Raw genomic sequence first — 23,482 nt, forward strand, 5'->3', positions numbered from 1 at the left:
GCGTAAAGCGTAGACGCCAGCAAACGAAGTGTGAGGCGCGTGACTACGGAGCACCCCGAATTCCCTGGCCCTGGTCAAAACAAACTGTTGAGGGTGTCTATCACCAACACGAACATGGGGGATAGCAGGTCACCATGTCGCAATCCCTTGTGGCGCCATATCAGCGGCCCCGGCTCACCATTGTGCTTCTCGAGGACGGCAACCCACTCACGGAAGTGTCCAAGTGAGGCCCAAAGCCGATCCTACGCCGCACCTCGAAGAGCAATGCCCAAGACACCAAGTCGAACGCGTGAGAGATGTATATTCAGAAGAGGCCCAAAATTATTTTGACCGCAGGGCCTGGAAGTGTATTGGTTAGAAATCATATTTCCATAGGGTGGTAGCAGAGAGGGATGCAGGCAAGTTTGTATTATGTGAAACCATGATCCCGACTACATGCCTGTTTTTCAACAGTTAAGGGTTCACTGTCCAAACACTACAGCTACACTTTTTTTTGGTTGGTATAATGTTCTATAATATACATGTATTAGGACAAAGCAAAATAGATCTAACTAAATACATGATTACTCTGGGTTTTTACTCTACCCTTCCTACCTACTAAGATGTGCTGTTTGCATTTTGTCTCTTGCAGCCATTGCAGTTAAAGAAAAATTAGAATCTCTTTGTAGAGAATTTCAGCGTCAAAACAAAATGTTAAAGGTATGTTCAGTTAGTTCTGAGATGTGAAACTAGTATTCATAAGTATTTTGCACTTTTGTTCAACCGTGATATATTTTAGGTCTGTGGTTCAGGAAGAGTGCCAAAGGGTGTCAACAGAGGGGCAGAACTTTCGGATGGAGATGTCCGACAAATTCGAGAATGCTATGAAGGTCAATGATACATTACATGACAGTAATCTGAAATAAATATTTATGAATGTCCTTTTTAATTTCATTACCTAAATACATATTCTATGGGATTGGCTGCCCCCCATGAAAAGGGGATAGCCAGCCAGCTTGATCCCTGTATTTGACTTGGTCATTAAATGGAGTACTTTTTATCCTTTATATACCGTTATATTTATGATATTTTATTGGCTGTCAGTGTCAAGCTTGAGGAGCAGAAAAACGAATGCATTGCTCAGTTTGAAGAGAACAATTCGTAAGACTACTAAGCTTAGGCATGTCTTCAGTTTTAAGAGTTTCAATAATTGAAACAACCTTGATTCACAACAAAGTTACATACGTGATGATGGCTGCTATTTTGTAGGCTGAGAAATAAACTCAAAGACCTTGCTGATCAATATAATATCATTCAGCAGAAATATGCTCATCAGGTATGCTTGACCAGTATCTCCAAGGATCCAATACTGCCACAAGCCCACAACAATGATTTATGTGTTGTTTATTGTACTTTCTATGAACTTTTGTTTCTCGTTGGCTCGTCACACATGCAGCTGAAAGAAAAGACGCTGGAACTTGAGCTTGCTGATCTGAAAATTCAACAGCATCAAGCGAAAGCAGCTCAAGAACATGCCCAAATGGTATTGTATGCTGAGCAAGTTTCTCAACTTGTCACTACTGAGAAGAACCTGCGGGTGCAGCTAGCTGCTGATGGTGAAAAATTTCAGCAGTTTCAGGTACTTTTGCAGAGAAAATCCTACTCTTAACTCTTAATTCTATTGCTCCAGTTTATCTTAATGGTGGATTTCCCCTCCCCCAGTAGATGAGCACATAAACAGCATTCCAGCTTATCCATTTTAATGGGGATTATAGGTGTAAATGTTGTGTTCCATTATATCGTTTCAGGATGCCCTGTCAAAAAGCAATGAAGTGTTCGAAACTTACAAGGAGATGGAACAGGTTTTTACCCATCTCACTTCACACTCATCACTGTGTCTGCTATTCTGCTTTGAACCTTTCTTCTTATTAATTGCTCTGCCTACAGAACTTAAAATTTATTTTGTTATCTCCACATTAGATGGTGAAGGCGATAAAAGACTTCAGGAAGCAAAATGAAGCCCCGAAGAACAAGTGTGAGAATTCAGATATTGCTCTTGTGAAGCTCATTGAGGAGGTAATGCATGCATTATACAAACTAATCAGGATGTTCGAAAACAAGCGCACCTACCTGATCTTATTTGTTTGAAGCTATAGCCACATGCTTTTGATAGCTCATATTAATCTCCTTTAATACCATACCCGTGTGTGGTATCACCTTATTTATTTTTTATGGTTATGCAGTTTCATCTACCTTAGCTTGCATACTAGGAGAATTTTGTGCAAGTTGGTACGCATGTTGCTAACTTAGAACCTATTTTTGGTCATGCGTGCAGCGTGAGGTGATGAAGAAGCAACTAGACAAATATAAGAATCAAAAGGACAAACTCGAGTCCCTGTGCCGGTCGCTGCAGGCAGAAAGGAAACAAAGCCCATCTGTCAGTATTCCTAATGATGCCTCTAACCAAGAAGATGTTACAAGTCAGAAACAAAGCCCATCTTCCAGTATTCCTGATGACGCCTCTAACCAAGAAGATGTTACAAGTCAGCAGCCAGAGGTATAGCGTTTTGGTGCTTCATGGTGCATACCCTTGGTGCTGCTGCTCTCTATGGTATAACTCGGCGAGATTTTCTGAATCCTGGCAAACGGATATAAGCGATACTTTTACCCTGCTTTGCTTGTGATTTTCTGGGAGCTGTGGTATGTGTATATCACACACCCAACCGAAACTATTTGCCTAAATATCTCATCGTTTGAGCAATTTCAGAGTGGCTTTGGTTTCTTGGTGCAAAGAGCTGTTGAGTTCGAGTTTGTAACCAGACCAGCGTTACAATTTGTTCCTTTTTCGTGTGATTGGATGGTAGAACATCAGTCTTTTAGAAACAAACCGAATGTGTGCACTGGTGAACTGATCAACATTCTGTGTTAAGCAAGTTTTATACTTATATTAGCGAGGAGTGTTCTGTCACTGTGTTAAGTCAGTTTTATACTTAGTACTCCCTCTGATCCATGATAAGTGTCGCAGCTTTGAACTAAGGTTGAATCGGGGTGTACTTCATATGGAAGAAATCAAACAATATATACTCCTGGTATCCAGGGAGATAAAAAGAAGGTAAATGGGAGCGATCATTTTTTTTTGCCACGGCTTTTACAATTGTCGTTTCATGCTGAAATCTTGCAAGCGCTGAAAACTTTTGTCAATGTTTATCACTAAAAATATTTAGACTTTTTTGTAAATATTTTTTGGTTTTACTGTTCATCCAAGGTCATTTGAGCTCGGGACTAGAAGAGTACTTTGGAGGTAAATGTTTTTACATTGTTTTTTTGCTTGAAAAGCCGAACGCATTCAACTTGTATAGAAAAACTAGCTAACTACTTGTTCGTTCCTATAGATAAAACAAACTAGGGGCTGGGGCGTGCCCATGGCGCGCCTCCTGAGAAGTACCCTCTGCTGTGCCAGGTAGGCATGCGCTCTTTACGGTACCTTTTCGTTAATTGGTGATAGATGTTCAGATATCTCTCCCTAATAATAAAACACGGATCTATTTTGTCAGGTTCACCGTCACAATACGCTTCTTCCCGTGAATTTACACTTTCAGTTTTTTCTGCCTATGTTATTTTCTACATCCGAGGTGGTACTATTTTATCTGTTTATCTTTATTTTTACCTAATATTTATTAAAAAACAGAGGCACATTTGATCTGGGTCGGTCATTTATTTTTGGCTAGATTTTAGTTGAGCGGTTCAATCATTGACCAGTTCAATCGTGTTCTGCCTCAACCCATCGAAGACATAAATGTTCGTGTCTGTTTCGTACACACACGCACGCGAACCTTCACATTGCTTCTCCGGATTTCTTGGAAACAAATCTACCCATCCAGTTGTTTTTTTCTCGTGATCCCTTACAACATGGTCTACCGGTTTGGAATCGAACACAATAACCATCGCCGCCGCCTTTTCTGCCGTCTCCCATAAGTATTGGCTTGTGAGAGAGAGAAGAGGTGTTGAGGGGTGGATCCGTGGAGCGGAGGAGCAGCCGAATAGTACGCAAGCGAGGGTGATCCCACGGGATAATTCATCCGGGTACGAAGTCACGTCGAGGCGATTTCTCAAAAAAAGTCACGTCGACTCAACTCGATCGAGAGAGTCATCCTGCTCTGACGGCTGCCATTAGGACCAATTTAGCCTATCGATTCGCTGACGATCGATCGCAAGGCAGGCCGATGAGGAAGGAAGGGCAACGCGTTATTTTTGGCTGGTCGCTTCGAGGAGGCGCGAGGCCACGCTACAGCTTCTATCGCCATCCCCGTCGTCCGCGCCGGCACCCCTCCCCGAAGTGCCTCAATAACGACCTCCCCACCAGGCCGCACATCCCGTCGCTCCCCGCCGGTCTGTACCGTAGCGACCTCCTGCGCAACGGCGCCCCTCCTGACAAGGCAACGATGCCCACCTCCCACATTGACCTTCAATGGCGTTGGCGGAGTCCTGCACCGAGACCTGCACGAAAGTGGGTAAGCAGCTGCTCGCCAAGGTCGCACTAGCACCACCCTGACCACACCTGCGCGAAAGCAGCGCTGAAGTGGCCTTCTTGGGAAGGAGAAGGGAAGGTGGAAGATGGAGGCAGGGGATCGTGCTCAGAGGTGTCGCCGAGGTGGCCAGAGCAGATGAAGATGAACTATGCCCCACATCGATTGGGAGGTTCGATGGGATAGACACAGATGACCGGCCGATCTTAGTTGGAGGCGGTGGCTGGTGAAGCCGCTCAGAAGCCAGAGCGATGGGAACATCTGCAAGGAAGATAACGATCATGAGAGAACTAGGTGGTGCTGTCGTAGTGGGCACCTGCCACTATATATGCTGTCGACGATACGTGTCTGACTCTGATCATCAATACAGACCCCATGCAAATCCAAAGGAAGACACTAGAAACACACACGTGTAGGCTCTTTGCAAAGGAGAAACCCCTCCTTTGTTTTGTACATTTGATACATGAGAAGGTTGATTCCAATACTCCCAGAAATAGTCTCACCTCGCTTCCCTATAACCAATCTATCTCATTTATATACGCCCTTAATTTCCTGTGTATCAGAAAATCTTCTCGGAGATCACACAGATGAATGAGGAAGGAAAGAGAGGCTAATTAGAGAAGAAATAAAGAAGGAAAGAGCTAATTACACAAGAAGTAAAGAAGAAGAAAAAGGCTAACGATTTTATATGTGGGATGGGCTATATGCGCTGTTGCATATACTTTAACGGCAGAAAAATAAGGAAGTGATGCGCTGCATAAGACATTGACGTTGGTGATTATGACCCTGATCGATGAACGAAAAAATAGGAAAAATATAAGAGGACCAGAATATTTTGCTGTTGATCGTTTTTAACTGAAGTTTGATGATTGTTTATGTCCTTTACAGACTGCTTCTATTTTTTTGATCTAACTTTACAGACTGCTACTATACTACGACGTAAAAGCCGGAAAGGAAACGGACATCAGTCCAGTTAGGATTACAGAATGTTGAAATAACATGTATATACATGCTACCACACACGGGAAGCATATATATCTGAACGTGCTATGAAGTATACAACGAAGATTTACATACGAAAGCAGAATACAAAACAATTTATTTTCAGGCGCAGCTTATCTCACCTAGATACACGACTGCGTAATAAACATTTGTTGCCAAAACATAGACATTTAGAAGTCATGGCCATAGAGTCTGATCTCCGTGAAGTTGTTGTTCCGGACAAGAAAATATGTGCCATGCTTAACGTCCCGGAAGGTGGACGTGCTTCAATCATGTTATGGTTGAAGGATCAGCATTGCGCATACATATGATCAAAGAGAAGAACATGCACGTTGCTCATTGGTGCGTTACCTCAACAAATCTAATTTGGCTGTAGTGGTTAGTGTTTTGCTTTTATTTTATTTTAAAAAAAAGTGTGCGTATTTGAAGGAAACTTTCAAAATGGGTTCCTTTAGCCAATTGAGATAAAAAGTTATGATGCATATATTGATAACTTTAACAATAACACGTACATTCAACTGGACGTAAACGGTAATTCCTCATTCTGATGTTTACTCATTAGCGAAGCACAACCCACAACTCCAACAATGCCATTTCCCCCCTCAAAAGAAAAGATCAATGCATCATTTATTGGGCTTTATTTTTGCAAAGATGGCTGGCTTAGAACATAGTGATTGAATTAGGAGTGTTGGAGGAGTCCGATGAATTTTTATCCCGTTGCAACGCACGGGCCATTTTCCTAGTAAGGCATAACCCTCCTAGACGTACATGTGCATATGGGGTGCCAGGGAGTAAATTGCAAAAAACCACCATAATTGGGTCGAAGTTTTCAATGCTTCAGAAAAAAACCACCGGAAAACATGCATTTTGGTGGGTGTTTGATGACATTTGCACAATTGTGGTGGTTTTTTTGCAATTTACTCGATGCCAGGCATAGGCAAACGCCCATTGCTCTGCTCCTTCTGTCAGCGTGTGACAGAAGTGATGCATAGAACTGCCTTGCTTTTGATATGTAATGAAAAGTCACTGAGCTATACATATGCATTACTTGTAGCTTTGCATTATAAGAAACACACAACAGTGAGAATTGATCCTTTTTACATAACCGAAAGATGTGGACACGGAAGTTAAGTGGAACTGAATAAGTTTGCTGGCATGATATTTGCACAATCTGTTTGACAACAATCCTGAGATATGCTTTGCAACACTATCTTGATGTAGTAATTATGGATAACGCACACAAAAAATTTAACGCGCATAAGATGGAGAACGTCATATGGAGAATAGGTAGCTGCCAGCTTTTTAACCAAAATTATCAGCAATGTAAAATCTCTTATATTTCTATAAATGGGATAATCTGCACACTCAAAACCAACGCTCATGTGTACTCCTCTGTATGGTAAGTATGAGGAGAGCCATTCGGACCTCACCAAGTTACTCTACACGCGAGAAATTCTTGTGCAGCCTAAAGAAACTGAAGTGCCACTCTCTTTTCTGCATCTTTCTTGGTCGCACCTAAATGCAACGGAACCATGGCCCTGGTGTAGATATGTAACCCATCATTTAGTAACAATCAAACTCAATAGTAATATTTATGTTATATGTAAAAAGGCATCAATGCCATAGTTGTACGAACCATGACACTTGTTTTGGAATGGAGGGAGTAGGATAGGCTGTCCACATACTTTAGTCTACTACCCCTATAAAAGCACGAAAGGGCGGAGAACCAATTCATCCTATCCATCAAATCATGTGATCTGACGGTCTACATTGCTCCAACGTACTAAACGTGTTTTATGCTTTAATTACCCACCATGCCATTAGCCTAGCCGCTATCCTCTACTGCCTCTTTCAAAGGAAAACACAAAAAACAAAACCGCTGCCTCCCGCTAACTAGCCACTAATCCAATGCACCCACGCATCACGCACGTTCTCCTCTAAAAACTAATCCCACTCAAATCACGTCCCCTCGATCTCGATACGATCTGTCTTGGCAAAACGCCTCCACCTCTAGGACGTCCTGCCGGGTCGGCCGCCGCTTCACGCCGGACGGCGCCGTTGGGGCATGTAGCGCCGCCTGCCGGGAGATGTCATGGCCGTGTATGAGGACCAGCTGCCCCGGGAGTGGCCGTGTCCGCTGGCAGCCACGCCGGAGGGCGTCATTCGTCGCATCGCCTCCTTGATGCCGGCCAAGAGAGATCAGGCGCCGCTTGCCGGTGTGGCGACGGAGGTCCTTCCGGTCTCCATAGGGCACGCATGGCGTCCTCCCCAAGGCGGGAGCAGACGCCATCATAAGGGCCTCTGGAACAGCACCGGTACACGTATATATCAAGACATCAAATTCTTCTCTTTTCTGTTTCACAAAGATTGCAACTGACATTGTTGTATGTGGTTTTACCTGCAAGTGAAGCTCTGATCCCTCTGCTGGAGTCCATGAAGATGAATGTGTAAGCGCAGTACGGGGTCAACCCTGACAGGGAGGTGCTGGAGATCTTACAAGCTGAATCCAAGGCCAAGCAGGTAATAGATTTACAGTAACGTCATACCTGTTAAATTAACCTACGTTTGATGGATCGTTGGTTCATATCTAGGGGATATCAAGATGGATTGGAGTGTTTGTCTCCATTGAATTTTCTGCTGTTTGTGTTGATTTGAACCCTGAAATTGATGCATTTTGTTACCATTATGAAAATAGAAACCGAAGACTGGAGCACAAGCTAGCTAGCTTCTTCGTGCATGCTGCTACCTGCTAGCTAGCGACTACAGTTTGCAAATCACGGCCTTGCACTCTGTTTATGCGATGTCTGCATATGTACGAGATGCATGCACTTGCTTGCTGAGTTGCACTCGAGGCGTATTGATTATAGGTCACCTTATGTGCAGGTACGGCCAACCACGAGCCCACACATACAGATTGAAGATTGAAGAATGGCATGAAATGTTACCGTCTGTTGGTGATAGTGCCTTGCATGATTTTAGGACTTAGTGGATACACTGATCTAAATTTGATAAATGTTTCTTATTTAGTTTTTGTTTCAAACGCATGCTTTAATTGATGAACACTGTTACTAAGGAAGGTCTTGTTCCAAATGCACATGCCTTCCATGTTTAACTCTGAACAAAATGAACTGCACTTGCTACAACTAGACTGAACTGAATGTATAGAAACATGTACAGGTTCCCCTATCCCGCTCGCCCCTCCGGCAATGGTCCAGCCACCCGACCACGGATCCAACATCTAACACGTGAATCCTCGCCGTCCCCATCCTCAACGAAGCTACAGGGAGCAGATTTTGCGGAATCTATCCTTTTGTGTTACATTTGTTGCCATCCAAATATTTTGCACAGACACCTTAAATTTTGCTGCGTGTGAGCTACGCTAATTTAAATTTACATGACATTTTAATTTCATATTTCGAATTAAGATGCCATCAGCACTTTTGGTTGTGTTAGCTCTACTCCACTTTGTCATTTCTTTATGTTTGGATTGGCCATATCTTAATGTCCATTATTGCTAACATTAGGAATTATATGCACATGAAGCTGAATTACAACATGGAAGACTTTGATGAAGATATACATTTTATATTTAGAAAAGATACGTAATAAGTCCTTTTATGTTCCCTCAGTAGTTATTTAATGTACCAAATTTATGAAATTTCAATTGATCAAGGGAGCATTGGTCTAATTTAAAAGAAGATTAGTGCTTATTTGGTTCACGTATATTTTGAAGGGGCGGAGAAAATTTCTTGCTGAGCTTTTATTGTGTGCTGCACGTGCAAACTTATGTAATTAAAACTGTTGTGTTTTTAGTTAGGAATAGATGTATCCCGTTGGCATGAAACTATTTTCGATCTTCAAAACGAGCATTAGTAAAGACGTGCGTTGCACGTGCAAACTTACTAGTACAACAAAATGTGCGACTAAATATGCAGATGTAGGATAAACTGTCTGACATGGCACAATGTTCAGAATTTTCACAAACACAAGTAGAGCAGAAAGTCAGAACAGGTCTGCTGAAGCGCTTGTGACCATCAAAATAACTATCTCATAGTTGGCGCTGCTTCGTCAAACATCCACAACGACACTGTATCAGTAATTCAATACAGGAACCAGAGAAAAAAATGTGGCAGGGAAAAAATATGTGCCAATAGAAGAAATTATAACACTTGCTTGTAAAGCACGGATGATTTCTTTGCAGACAATAATTGTAGTAGTATTTGTTGGAACACCACGGATCATCTTCTGCTAGAATTTCCAGTCCTTTCAGGGATGAAACTTGCAAAACATCAACATATAATTGCCCATGAGAAAACACCCGGTTCTGAAATAAACACGCAGTTTGGAAATTGCTTGCTCTTGACTCTTATTGATAGTCATCCCATAACACAAACAAACAGAAAATTGGCAACAGCGAAGAGTAAACCGCCATTTGGTACTTGGTGCATTCAGGCAATCCTAGGGATACAAATACACTGACCTTTATTAGTTCCAGCAATAACTTCATTTTTAAATATTCTTTCATCAAGCCTTGTGAGTAGTCAGTCCAGAATACCTAGATCATGCAATCACAGACGGGCCATTCTGTACATTCTAGCCCACACGAGTCATGGAAGCATTAAGATGAAGAAATAGCTACAAAGTATAAAAATTAGACAGCCATGGAAGCTAAACCTCAATACATATGACCAATATTTTCGCCATTCCTCGTCGATGGACTTTTTTCCTTGTCTAAGATGCCACTGGCCCAGTACAGACACACGCGAATGCAAATTAGTATCAGGTGGATTATTAAACACAACTATGTAGGCTGATGAAAGTGTGGCATGATAAAAAAATCTCTAATCATTAATCAATGTGCACTATGTCACTAAATGAGGCCCATGTAAGTTACATTGTGAAATCATTGTTACCAATGATGCATGTGCTTGCCATCAATGTCCACTATGCCTACTCTGCAGCAAGATGTAATGATCTAAAAGCTTTAGCTGCACCTAAAGTTAAAATATATGCAATGATCTAAAAACTATGTGGAAACACCTTCAACCGGACAATATTCCTCACTATTAAAATTTCAAGTTACATTGCGCAGAAAAATATGAATGACATAAAATGGCTTCGTAAAGCTTTCAGTGCCTGAATGTACTACCTCCTTTCCCTTTTGATCTTGTCAATGAACCAATTTTTCCTGAAGATGTCACACGGGCACAGTGTTACCACTTCGAATATTTAAAAATTCAGAGTTGCACCGTACAATTGATGGTGAAGCAGCAAGAACAAATGTGTTTGACCTTATGAATTATTCATATGAGATACAGAAACAACATGCATAGAGCATATACTATTGTGCCTTGACAAAGATCTTTAATTAGTCTATCGATTTCAGCTGTAACACTATTTTTTTCCCTTTCATCTTGAAGTGCATTTTTCTGCTTCAAAAAGTCATTATGATTCTTAATTTCTTATGGTTGTTTGCAAAAGTAAACTCTAGCCTGCCTGACAAAACAAAGTGTCAATCCTCTCTTATCAGAGACCTAGACAGAACCAACGAGAAGGAGAAGTAAGAAATTTTCACAAAAGCAGAGTCAAAACGTGCTCCTACTGGATTTCACCGAGCACGGCAGCAACGTCAAGCAGAGAGGAGCACCTGGTGTTGGCAGGAAGGAGCAAGTCGTTGGGTTCGGGCGATCGGGAGAGGAGCACCTGTTTGTTTGAACTGAACTTTTTGTTTGCTTGTTCTGAAATGTTCAGTTCAGTTCAGTTCAGTTCATCTCTCTCTCTCTCTCTCTCTCTGATGATGTGCCTAATGAATTAATCTGCATCTATAACAAGCATGTTACATGCCGAATCAACAATAGCAGTAACTATACAAAGCAACCGAGAGTAACTAACGACGCGTTTGGTTCCGCAAAAAAGGCGCGGCTTCCGATTACACCGACTTCCAAAACCGTAGCTGGCGTTTGTTTCGCGCACGATGTTTTCCGTAGCAGCGCCTCCTGATACATCGCTTCAGAAAAGCTAAACCGCCCGATCGGAGGGGATTAGAAAAACAGGACTCGGCCGCACCAACCAAACAATGGACGTATTGCGTAAAATCAATCGGAAGCGGCGCTTCCTGACACGGCGAAGCGAATGCGTTACCGGGGCCGAACCAAACGCGTCGTAACTGATGAGTGGAATGACAAGCAAGTACCTTAACACCATGGGGCTGTAGTCCATCCACCAAAAACATGGGAGGAATACGGTGCTGTGACTTTTGACACCTCAGGAGGCTCCCATGTCATCCCCGCAGGCCTACTGCCCTAGCGAACAACAAGCAAGGTGGCAGGTGAACATCCGCTGGCACCCCAGCGCCTCCTTCCTTCTCCGTTCACTGCCTCCTCCTCCTTGACCCTGCCTCCGCCGAACGACAAGCCCGATTTGGCCGTTGGTTCCGATAGAGAGGGATATGGCCACAAGGGTGAGGACTGAGCCTCGATCGGACCCAACGGCGAGCAAGCAAGGAACCTGAGGTAGTAGTGGAGGTGATGGAACTCGTCGAAGTTAACATCGACGTGACGACCGTCCACCACCAGCCGCCGTAGCTCCACCTCCACCTCAGCGGCGCCCGCGCCGGAGCAACTCTTTGCGCGTGCGCTAGCTTGACCCACCTCGCCGAAGCACATGAGATAAAAAGTGGGGCGACGGCGGCAGCGGCAGCGGCAGCGATAACCCTAGCCGCCACTCGAGGAGGAGAAGAGGAGGGTGAGAATTTTTTTTAGAAGATGAGAGAGGGGTGGGGCGAATTTACCTTGGGGAGGCGTTGTCCTGGGTAGGGGTGGTGCGAATTTACCTTGGGAGGTGTTATCTGGGTCAATTCGGGTGTGCACAATGCCTTCCCACGCCTCGTGCGCCCAAAGCCGTGAGAGTGCACACATTGCGCGACTCTTATTGTGTTTAATTAGACCATTTCAAGTCACAAGAGACGCTTTGTTCGCGAGATCGCCCCCTTTCTCCACACATGCATTCCTAAAAGATGCAGAAAGGCCAGGACGGTCGCCGAGGGCTCGCCGAGACACCTATGGGCGCGAGACATCCATGGCGAAATCGGCCAGTACCTCCTACTGTGACGCCTGATCGAGGCCACGACGCTCTCCGGCGTGCCTAACCGGCTTGTGTGGATGTGGAACGCTTTTGGCACTTACATTTCCAAATCTGCCTACATGCCTTCCTTCCATGATTGGACCACCTGCAGCACCTAGAAGCTTATCTGGAAGAGTTAGGCGCCCCCGAAAGTGAAATTCTTTCACTGGCTCGTTAGCTTGGATCGATGTTGGACGGTAGGCCGCCTCGCTCGGAGCCTGAGATGATGCGCCATATTCTTCTCAGTTGCCCTTTTTTTCAAAACTGAGGCAAAAGATTTGCCTCATCGATTAATTAAGCAGAAAACAATTGCCTAGTTAATTGCTCATTGTAGCGACCAGACCTCAAACAGTCTGATCTCTGTGCTCCGGTGTCATCCCTGGATCAGTAATGCTGACACCACACAGTACTCGGAGGATTTATAACAGAGTAGCAATCACACACTTATTACATCGAGTGTCTCCAAAGAGAACTTATTACAATAAATATGGCTCAAGGCTATCTAATAATGATAACAACGGAAGGCTTGGAAGATAAATGAGTCCATCAACTCCAACGGCATCACTGAGTATAGAACCACGACCTAAAAACTCCTTAATCGTCGTCTGAAAAGTATGCAACATTAACGTTGCAGCCCGAAACGGGTCAGCACATGGAATATGCTGGCAAGGTAACACATAGAGAGTAATGGAATGAAACTGCTATACTATATGCATATTTGGCTGGTAGAAAGCTCTATGGTTACAGTTTTGCGTAAAGCCAATTTTTCCCTACTGCAAAGGAATAAATTTTATTTAACTATCATGGTGGTTGTTAAACATTGAGAATGGTTGACAGCATCCTCAATCCCAATTAAAGTAATCATCATTAAACAAAACCCAACAAACTTAATTTAAAGTAACATGTTGAGATTCACATGATAATCCAGGTACTAGATACTCAAGATGTCCATAACCGGGGACACGGCTAACCATGATTAGTTTAATACACTCTGCAGAGGTTTGCGCACTTTTCCTCACAAGACTCGATCGCCTCCGTTTGGTTTCTCACACTACATGGTGTTTGAGAAGACAGATGAACGAGACATAGTCTTACAGAAATGCTAGCACCTTACGATCGGGTAGACCGTACCACCTACATCCCCTACATCTGCTAGTCTACCACTATAAGAGTTTGCACGACTTAGTCAACTATGTTAGAGCCCATAATAGCTTGTGGCTGCACACGGAAGTTTCTAGTATGAATAGTCTCATGATCCCTTTGAACCTTAGTGGCGGTCCAAAAGAAAACATGCAAGTCCTGGAATACCCAGGTGCCTCAATCCACCCAGATCTGTATTTAAGTTGCCACCTTAGATAAACCATTAATTAACAAACTCACATCTGTCATGGATATCACTCACCCAATCCACGTCTACTAGCATAGCATGGCATAAAAAGCAAAAGTAGAAGTAACTCCCAAATGTTTGATAATAAACAGGTAATAGGTACTACCTCTACTACTTCCCATCCCACAATTTAATTAGATCCTAATCATGCAATGTGTGAAGATTGAACTAATGCAATAAAACTGGGTAGTAGAAAAGGTATGATCAAAGTGTTACTTGCCTTGCTGATGATCAGGGAAACCTAGCGATTCGAAATAATAAGCGGCGCACTCCGGGTACTCTATCGCAAACAAACAAACAAGCATACAATAAGTACTCATCTAATGCACGGGTAAAACTCAAATAAGAGATCTAACCAGAAGGTTCAACTTAAGAACTCCGGTTTGCAAAAAGAATCAACTCGAACGAAGCAAAGAAAGTCAAACGGCGAAAGAAAACAACTTCGTTCTACTAATCTGGATCTAAGGCAAATTTTACAGTAGCAAAAACTTGTTTAAGTTGGTTAAACGAATAGAGGGTTTTGAGACGAAACTCTAGGTGCTTGAATCGCCTGATTCCGATAAACGAACGAAAAGTTATACTAAAAAGAAAATCGGATCAGGAATCGCGATCAGAAAAATCACAGATTTAATCCAAGAAAAAGAAAAACGACGAACGTTCGCTAGAACGAACGAACGGACGAACGCTCGCTATTCAAATAAACCGGAAAAAACGATCTATTTAAAAAAATGAAACTAAAAAAACCAATGAAAAACCGACGGTTTTTCGAAAAAAAACGGCGCGGAAATCGAGGCGGCGGCGGCGGGCGCTGGGGGCGGCGGGCGGCGCTAGGGTCCGGCTGGGGCTGGCGCTGGCTTCGGCTGGGCCTCCCCCCCGGCTTATATAGCCTAACGGGCCGGGAGTCCTAGTCGGACACGGCCCTAGGTCGGTTCGTTTTTTTTTATAATTACGCGCAGAAGAAAAATAAAAAGAAATACTAAACGGACTCCAAAAATCCTGAAATAAATTTTCCCGGGCTTCTAAAATCAAGCCTCACAAGGTGAATATTTATTTGGGGCCTAAATGCAATTTTAAAAAACACACATTTTTCCTAAATTCAAATAAAATACCGAAAAACTCCGAAATAAAATCTTACTTAATTTTATTATTAAATACTCAATATTTCTTTATTTTGGGAAAGTCATTTTATTCCCTCTCTCATATTTTTGTAATAGAAATAATTGATGATAAAATAAATAAAATCAAATGACCCTATTCTCAAAATTTGAGAAAACTCAAATATGAAAATAATGAATTCCCCAACTCTCTCCGTGGGTCCTTGAGTTGCGTAGAAATTCTAGGATCAAAACCAAAAGCAAATAAAATATGATATGCAATGATGATCTAATGTATAACATTCCAAATTGAAAATTTGGGATGTTACAAACCTACCCCCCTTAAGATGAATCTCGCCCTCGAGATTCAGGTTGGCTAGAAAATAGGTGAGGGTGGTCCTTGAGCAAATCTTCCTCTCGCTCCCAGGTGGTTTCATCCTCCGTGTGGTTGCTCCACTGAACTTTGCAAAACTTGATAACCTTGCTGCGAGTGACTCGGCTGGCAAACTCGAGAATCTTAATTGGTTTCTCCTCGTAGGTCAAATCGTTATCCAACTGAATTGTTTTCAATGGCACTGTGTCTCTCAAGCGTATGTCAGCCATCTCCGCGTGACACTTCTTCAACTGGGAAACGTGGAACACGTCATGAACTCCTGACAATCCTTCAGGTAATTCCAACTTATAGGCCACTTCTCCCACACGCTCCAAAACTCGATATGGTCCTACAAATCGTGGCGCTAACTTCCCTTTAACTCCAAAACGCTTTGTTCCCCGAAGTGGAGATACTCGAAGATAAGCTCTATCTCCGACTTCGTAAACCGTCTCCTTGCGTTTAGAATCTGCATAACTCTTCTGTCTGGACTGAGCTACCTTGAGCCTATCGCGAATCAACTTCACCTTCTGTTCAGACTCTTTAATCAAGTCAGGTCCAAACAACTGGCGGTCTCCAACTTCGTCCCATGACAACGGTGTCCTGCACCTCCTTCCATACAAGGCTTCGAAAGGGGTCATCTTTAAACTGGTTTGGTAATTGTTGTTGTAAGAGAACTCTGTATATGGCAAATTGTCGTCCCAACTGGATCCGTAATCTAGCGCACAAGCTCTCAGCATATCCTCTAAAATCTGATTGACTCTCTCGGTCTATCCATCTGTCTGTGGATGAAAAGTTGTACTGAATTCTAGCCTGGTTCCCAAAGTTTCGTCCAACTGCTTTCAGAACTTTGAGGTAAACTGGGTTCCTCTATCTGATACGATACTCCTCGGAACTCCATGCAAACATACGATCCTGGTCATGTATATCTTTGTCAACTTAGCACTGGTGTAAGTGGTCTTTATCGGGATGAAATGAGCTACCTTCGTCAACCGATCGACTATAACCCAAATCGAGTCATAGCCTGAACGAGTCCTGAGTAATCCCGTGATAAAATCCATGCCTAACTTATCCCACTTCCATTCGGGTGTCGGCAATGGTTGTAACAATCCTGCTGGCTTCTGATGCTCTACCTTTACTCTCTGACATACATCACAAACTGCTACATACTCCGCAATATCCTTCTTCATTCCGGTCCACCAGAAAATATCTTTCAAATCCAAATACATCTTGGTATTTTCTGGGTGAATCGAATATGGTGAATCGTGCGCCTCTTGCAGAATCAACTTCCTAATCTCCGGGTCATTGGGCACATAAACACGGTCTTCAAACCATAGGGTGTCGTGCTCATCCTCACGAAATCCTTTAGCCTTTCCTTTGCTCAGTTTTTCCTTTATAGAGACAATCTCCTTGTCAGTCTTCTGAGCTTCTCTGATTCTATCCATCAAAGTTGACTGAATCTCCAATGCTGCTACATAGCCTCTAGGAACTACTTCCAAACATAGTTCACGAAGATTTTCCGCTAACTCCATTGGTATTTCACCCGTCATTAGTGTATTGACATGGCTCTTGCGACTTAGTGCGTCAGCTACTACATTAGCCTTTCCGGGATGGTAATGCAATCTCATATCGTAATCCTTGATGAGCTCCAACCATCTCCTTTGTCTGAGGTTTAACTCCTTTTGCGTGAAAATATACTTCAAACTCTTATGATCCATATACACCTCACAATGGTTTCCAATGAGGAAATGTCTCCATGTTTTCAGTGCATGCACTACGGCTGCTAACTCCAAATCATGCGTAGCATAATTCAACTCATGAGGCTTCAGTTGTCTTGAGGCATATGAAACAACTCTCCCTTCCTGCATAAACACTGCTCCAAGTCCTCGACGTGAAGCGTCCCAATACACCTCATAATCTTTGGTCTGGTCTGGCAAAATCAACACTGGTGAAGTAACTAAACATTTCTTCAACTCCTGGAAACTGGCCTCACATTCCTCAGTCTATTTGAACTTGGTATCCTTCTTCAACAATTCAGTCATAGGCTTCGCAATCTTTGAGAAATTCTCAATAAATCTCCGGTAGTATCCTGCGAGTCCCAGAAAACTCTGTATCTCTCCAACCGTGGTCGGTGCTTCCCATTTGGTCACGACATCAACTTTAGCGGGATCTACTACTATACCTTCTCCAGATATAACGTGTCCGATAAATCCTACTTCCTTCAACCAAAACTCACATTTGCTGAACTTGGCATACAACTGATGTTCTCTGAGCTTTCCAAGTACTAAACGCAAATGCTCCTTATGCTCCTCTTCATTCTTCGAGTAAACCAGGATATCATCAATGAACACTACGACGAACTTATCCAAAAACTCCATAAATACTTTGTTCATCATGTTCATAAAATATGCAGGTGCGTTAGTCAGACCAAATGACATAACGGTATACTCGTACAGCCCATACCTGGTGGTAAAAGCTGTCTTAGGAACATCATGTTCTCGAATCTTCAATTGGTGGTATCCTGATCGCAGATCGATCTTGGAAAATACCTTAGCTCCTTGCAATCGATCAAACAGATCATTGATCATTGGTAGTGGGTACTTGTTCTTGATGGTTACTTCATTCAATTCTCGATAATCAACAACCATCCTTAACGATCTATCCTTCATCTCCACTAGAGGTATTGGCGATCCCCAAGGCGAAGAACTTGGGCGAATATATCTTTTATCCAGTAGCTCCTTAATCTGCTTCTTAATTTCCACCAGATCTTTTGCTGGCATCCTATATGGTCTATTTGATATTGGCCCTGTGCCTGGCAACAGCTCAACCAAAAACTCAATATCTCTATCCGGTGGCATGCCTGGCAACTCTTCTGGAAATACTTCAGGAAAATCCTTCACTACTGGTACTTCCTCCTGCACAACTCCTATTAAGCAATTCACTTGAGTCCTCTTCGGCACATGTCGGGATACATACTTGATCCTTCTCCCTTCTGGGGTGGTAAGCAAAATTGACTGGCTAGCGCATTCAATATTCCCTTCATACTTTGATAACCAATCCATGCCTAATATCACATCCAATCCTTGGGATTCCAATACTATTAGGTCTGAGGGAAAAACGTAGTTACCAATCCTTAATGGTAACCGATCACACCATCGACTAGCCATATATTCTGCTCCAGGCGAGGTTACTAACATGGGTGACCTAAGGGCTTGGGTTGACAGGTTATACTTATCCACAAATCCCCTTGATATGTATGAATGCGATGTGCCAGTATCAAAAGAACGAGTGCAATAAATGACTTAACCAAAAACTTACCTATTACTGCATCAGGCTGAGTTTCAACCTCCTCCACGTTAACGTGGTTCACCTATCCCCTGTTGAAAGGGTTCGGCTTCTTCCCAGAGCTTCCATTACCATTTCCATTTTGTAATTCAGGACATTCATTGGCATAATGTCCGGTCTTTGAACACTTAAAGCATGTGACTTGGCTCAGGTCCTTCTTGGCTGGGGTTGATGGGTTGGTGCGGTTCTGGCCATTGCTTCCTCCATTCCCATTACCATTCCTGGTGCCGTTGTGATTGTGCGAGCTACCTCCTCCATGGGTATGCTGAAAATGTCCTCCCGGTCTAGGGGTAAAACGTGGCTTCTGCCGAGCTCCTGAATTGTACTTCCCTTGTCCATACTTCCTCTTGCGGTTCTCAATTTGCTGCTGCTTGCCTTCTATCATAAGGGCACGATCTACCAACTCCTGGTAGTTATTGAAGGTTGCTACCATCAACTACATGCTCAACTCATCATTCAGTCCTTCCAGAAACTTCTCCTGCTTAGCTGCATCTGTAGCTACGTCATCTGGGGCATAACATGCTAACTTACTAAAGTCCTCCACATACTGGCCAACTGTCCGTCCTCCTTGGAGCAAGTTGCGAAACTCACGCTTCTTCATGGCCATAGCACCTGCTGAAACATGGGCAGTACGAAAAGCCTGCTGAAACTGGTCCCATGTGACAGTGTCGACAGGGAAAGTGACTGTGAAATTCTCCCACCATGATGCTGCGGGTCCTTCAAGCTGATGTGCGGCAAACTTCACCTTCTCCGCATCTGTGCATCCTGCTGTGGTCAACTCTCTAGCTGTCTTGCGGAGCCAATCATCTACTACTATCGGCTCGGTGCTACTGGAAAACACCAGCGGATTCAGCCTAAGGAAACGGGCTAATTGATCAACAGGTGGTGGTGGTGGTGGGTTGTTGTTGTTGTTCCCTTGATTCTGATTCTGGACTAGCAACTGCATCAATGTGTTCTGCTGCTGGATCAACTGGGTGAGCTCCGGTGGAAAGGTAAATCCGGGGTCACGTCTCGGAGGCATCTGAGGGTTTAGAAAAGATGAGATGTAAGAATAGAGGGGGTCTAAAGAGAAAATACTACCCATATGCACATGAGGCAAAAGAAAACAATTCACTTCATTCAAACAAACAAGGGCATACAATCGATCTAACTATCGCAAAAGTGCTCGGACTATTATATTTACATGGTGGACTACTACTACTGATGAGGTGGTCTACTAGAAATATTCTTCGGTTGCAGACTCCATGATATCTGCTCCAGCTTCATCAACATAGTCATCATCGCTTTTGTCTGGATCCGAATCTGTGTCGTCGATGATGATGTAGTCTTCCGGGCTAATCTCCTTGGGTTCTTCATCTTCGTCCACTGATGTAGGGCCTCCCATAAATATTCCGATCTTCATGGTTAGGTCAGCATTCTTGTCCACCAATACTTCAATTTCTTCTTCATAATCTTCACGTGTAGCCTTGAGTTCTTCCTCCAGTTCCTTGATTCTGGTCTTAGCCTTCTTCAGATCTATCATGTCGGCACACATCTGGTTCTCCTGTCGTCGAATTTGCTGGTTTAACTCCTGGATAAAAGCTGCAATTGATCTATCCTTCCGGGTGCTGATCATCTCCCAGTGCTCATCTCGGCGCCCACAAATCTGGTAGATAGTATCCTTGAGATCATTGCGGTAGACTTCTCCAATGCGTCCCATGGCGATGTGAGCTGCCATGCTCTTTCCTAGACTCCAAGTTGATGCATCAAAAGAAAACTCTATGGGCTCTGTGACTGGCATGAACGTTCTTCCTGGAACTTGAACTTGAATCATCCAGCGCTCTTCTTTAGGTAAAGTGGCGTTGTAGGTTCTGGTGAAACTTGGTACTCCTATGTTCAGATATCTCGTGACTTCCTTCAAGTGTCGTCCAAAGGATGTATCTTCATCTGGTTGCATGAATTTGTTCCTTGCATCCGCCATCCTAAAGAGTAGAAAAGATAAGAGGTCAGAAGAGAAGAGAGTGAATAGTGATCTAGGTCTTTAGCTTAGTGGTCGTGTCCTACAGTCAGCGTGTGCTTTGATACCATCTCTGTAGCGACCAGACCTCAAACAGTCTGATCTCTGTGCTCCGGTGTCATCCCTGGATCAGTAATGTTGACACCACACAGTACTCGGAGGATTTATAATAGAGTAGCAATCATACACTTATTACATCGAGTGTCTCCAAAGAGAACTTATTATAATAAATATGGCTTAAGGCCATCTAATAACGATAACAGCGGAAGGCTTGGAAGATAAGTGGGTCCATCAACTCCAACGGCATCACTGAGTATAGAACCATGACCTAAAAACTCCTTAATCATCGTCTGAAAAGTCTGCAACATTAACGTTGCAGCCCGAAACGGGTCAGCACATGGAATATGCTGGCAAGGTAACACATAGAGAGTAATGGAATGAAACTGCTATACTATATGCATATTTGGCTGGTGGAAAGCTCTATGGTTACAGTTTTGCGTAAAGTCAATTTTTCCCTACTGCAAAGGAATAAATTTTATTTAACTATCATGGTGGTTGTTAAACATTGAGAATGGTTGACAGCATCCTCAATCCCAATTAAAGTAATCATCATTAAACAAAACCCAACAAACTTAATTTAGAGTAACATGTTGAGACTCACATGATAATCCAGGTACTAGATACTCAAGATGTCCATAACCGGGGACACGACTAACCATGATTAGTTTAATACACTCTACAGAGGTTTGCACACTTTTTCCCACAAGACTCGATCGCCTCCATTTGGTTTCTCGCACTACATGGTGTTTGAGAAGACGGATGAACGAGACATAGTCTTTCAGAAATGCTAGCACCTTACGATCGGGTAGACCGTACCACCTACATCCCCTACATCTGCTAGTCTACCACTGTAAGAGTTCGCACGACTTAGTCAACTATGCTAGAGCCCATAATAGCTTGTGGGTGCACACAGAAGTTTCTAGTATGAATAGTCTCATGATCCCTTTGAGCCTGGGTGGCGGTCCAAAAGAAAACAGGCAAGTCCTGAAATACCCAGGTGCCTCAATCCACCCAGATGTGTATTTAAGTTGCCACCTTAGATAAACCATTAATTAACAAACTCACACCTGTCATGAATATCACTCACCCAATCCACGTCTACTAGCATAGCATGACATAAAAAGCAAACGTAGAAGTAACTCCCAAAGGTTAATAAACAGGTAATAGGTACTACCTCTACTACTTCCCATCCCACAATTTAATTAGATCATAATCATGCAATGTGTGAGGATTGAACTAATGCAATAAAACTGGGTAGTAGAAAAGGTATGATCAAAGTGTTACTTGCCTTGCTGATGATCAGGGAAACCTAGCGATTCGAAGTAACAAGCGGTGCACTCCGGATACTCTATCGCAAACAAACAAAAAGCATACAATAAGTACTCATCTAATGCACGGGTAAAACTCAAATAAGATATCTAACCAGAAGGTTCAACTTAAGAACTCCGGTTTGCAAAAAGAATCAACTCGAACGAAGAAGCAACGAAAGTCAAACGGCGAAAGAAAACAACTTCGTTCTACTAATCTGGATCTAAGGCAAATTTTACAGTAGCAAAAACTTGTTTAAGTTGGTTAAATGGATAGAGGGTTTCGAGACGAAACTCCAGGCGCTTGAATCGCCTGATTCTGATAAACGAGCGAAAAGTTATACTAAAAAGAAAATCGGATCAGGAATCGTGATCAGAAAAATCACGGATTTAATCCGAGAAAAAGAAAAATGACGAACGTTCGCTAGAACGAACGAACGGACGAACGCTCGCTATTTAAATAAACCGGAAAAACCGATCTATTTAAAAAAAGAAACTAAAAAAATCGACGGTTTTTCGAAATAAAATAAAAAAACGGCGCGGAAATCGAGGCGACGGTGGACCTCGGGCTGCGTGAGGCGGCGGCGGCGGCCGGGGGGGCGGCGCGGCGGCGGCGGCGGCAGGCGCTGGGGGCGGCGGGCGGCGCTAGGGTTCGGCTGGGGCTGGCGCTGGCGCTGGCTTCGGCTGGGCCTCCCCCCGGCTTATATAGCCTAACGGGCCGGGAGTCCTAGTCGGACACGGCCCTAGATCGGTTCGTTTTTTTTAATAATTACGCGCAGAATAAAAATAAAAAGAAATACTAAACATACTCCAAAAATCTCGAAATAAATTTTCCCGGACTTTTAAAATCAAGCCTCACAAGGTGAACATTTATTTGGGGCCTAAATGCAATTTTGAAAAATGCACATTTTTCCTAAATTCAAATAAAATACCGAAAAACTCCGAAATAAAATTTTATTTGATTTTATTATTAAATCCTCAATATTTCTTTATTTTGGGAAAGTCATTTTATTCCCTCTCTCATATTTTTGTAATAGAAATAATTAATGATAAAATAAATAAAATCAAATAACCCTATTCTCAAAATTTGAGACAACTCAAATATGAAAATAATGAATTCCCAACTCTCTCCGTGGGTCCTTGAGTTGCGTAGAAATTCTATGATCAAAACAAAAAACAAATAAAATATGATATGCAATGATGATCTAATGTATAACATTCCAAATTGAAAATTTGGGATGTTACACTCATTTGCTCCTTTTCGGACCACGTCTGGTTTGAGATCCTCTCGTAG

General features: G+C 43.0%; 2 protein-coding genes and 1 long non-coding RNA gene across 5 annotated transcripts in view; 1 reads left to right on the forward strand and 2 right to left on the reverse strand.

The window, feature by feature from the left end:
- Window positions 1-2,947, forward strand: part of LOC119356050 (alpha-taxilin-like) — a 6,302-nt gene extending 3,355 nt beyond the window's left edge. The window contains exons 4-11 of one of the 2 annotated variants that reach the window (XM_037622947.1): window positions 632-699; window positions 779-869; window positions 1,084-1,159; window positions 1,249-1,315; window positions 1,436-1,618; window positions 1,788-1,841; window positions 1,960-2,055; window positions 2,315-2,947. In XM_037622947.1, coding sequence (XP_037478844.1) covers window positions 632-699; window positions 779-869; window positions 1,084-1,159; window positions 1,249-1,315; window positions 1,436-1,618; window positions 1,788-1,841; window positions 1,960-2,055; window positions 2,315-2,542 — 863 coding nt within the window. In that variant the 3' untranslated portion in view covers window positions 2,543-2,947. Of the gene's footprint in view, window positions 1-631; window positions 700-778; window positions 870-1,075; window positions 1,160-1,248; window positions 1,316-1,435; window positions 1,619-1,787; window positions 1,842-1,959; window positions 2,056-2,314 lie in introns of both variants that reach the window. The other variant, XM_037622948.1, reaches the window with a different exon arrangement.
- Window positions 2,948-6,838: 3,891 nt separating this feature from the next.
- On the reverse strand, window positions 6,839-8,240 carry LOC119359788. 2 transcript variants are annotated; one of them, XR_005172660.1, is made up of 3 exons: window positions 8,054-8,240; window positions 7,906-7,977; window positions 6,839-7,808 (listed from the first exon to the last, which is right to left on the reverse strand). XR_005172660.1 is itself a non-coding variant. In XM_037625878.1 (2 exons), exons 1-2 carry the CDS (start codon window positions 7,940-7,942, stop codon window positions 7,462-7,464), a joined length of 384 nt encoding a protein of 127 aa, XP_037481775.1. In that variant the 5' UTR covers window positions 7,943-8,240; the 3' UTR covers window positions 6,839-7,461. The 2 variants fall into 2 exon arrangements, 1 of the variants encoding a protein (XP_037481775.1); XM_037625878.1 differs by having other exon boundaries at window positions 7,906-8,240.
- A 1,295-nt stretch (window positions 8,241-9,535) lies between these two features.
- LOC119356052 lies at window positions 9,536-12,287 on the reverse strand. The gene is made up of 2 exons (XR_005171809.1): window positions 11,701-12,287; window positions 9,536-10,695 (listed from the first exon to the last, which is right to left on the reverse strand). It is a non-coding gene; the product is annotated as an uncharacterized LOC119356052 (long non-coding RNA).
- Window positions 12,288-23,482: the final 11,195 nt, after the last annotated feature.

This window comes from Triticum dicoccoides, chromosome 2A (assembly GCF_002162155.2).
Source record: "Triticum dicoccoides isolate Atlit2015 ecotype Zavitan chromosome 2A, WEW_v2.0, whole genome shotgun sequence".
Classification (NCBI taxonomy): Eukaryota; Viridiplantae; Streptophyta; class Magnoliopsida; order Poales; family Poaceae; genus Triticum; species Triticum dicoccoides.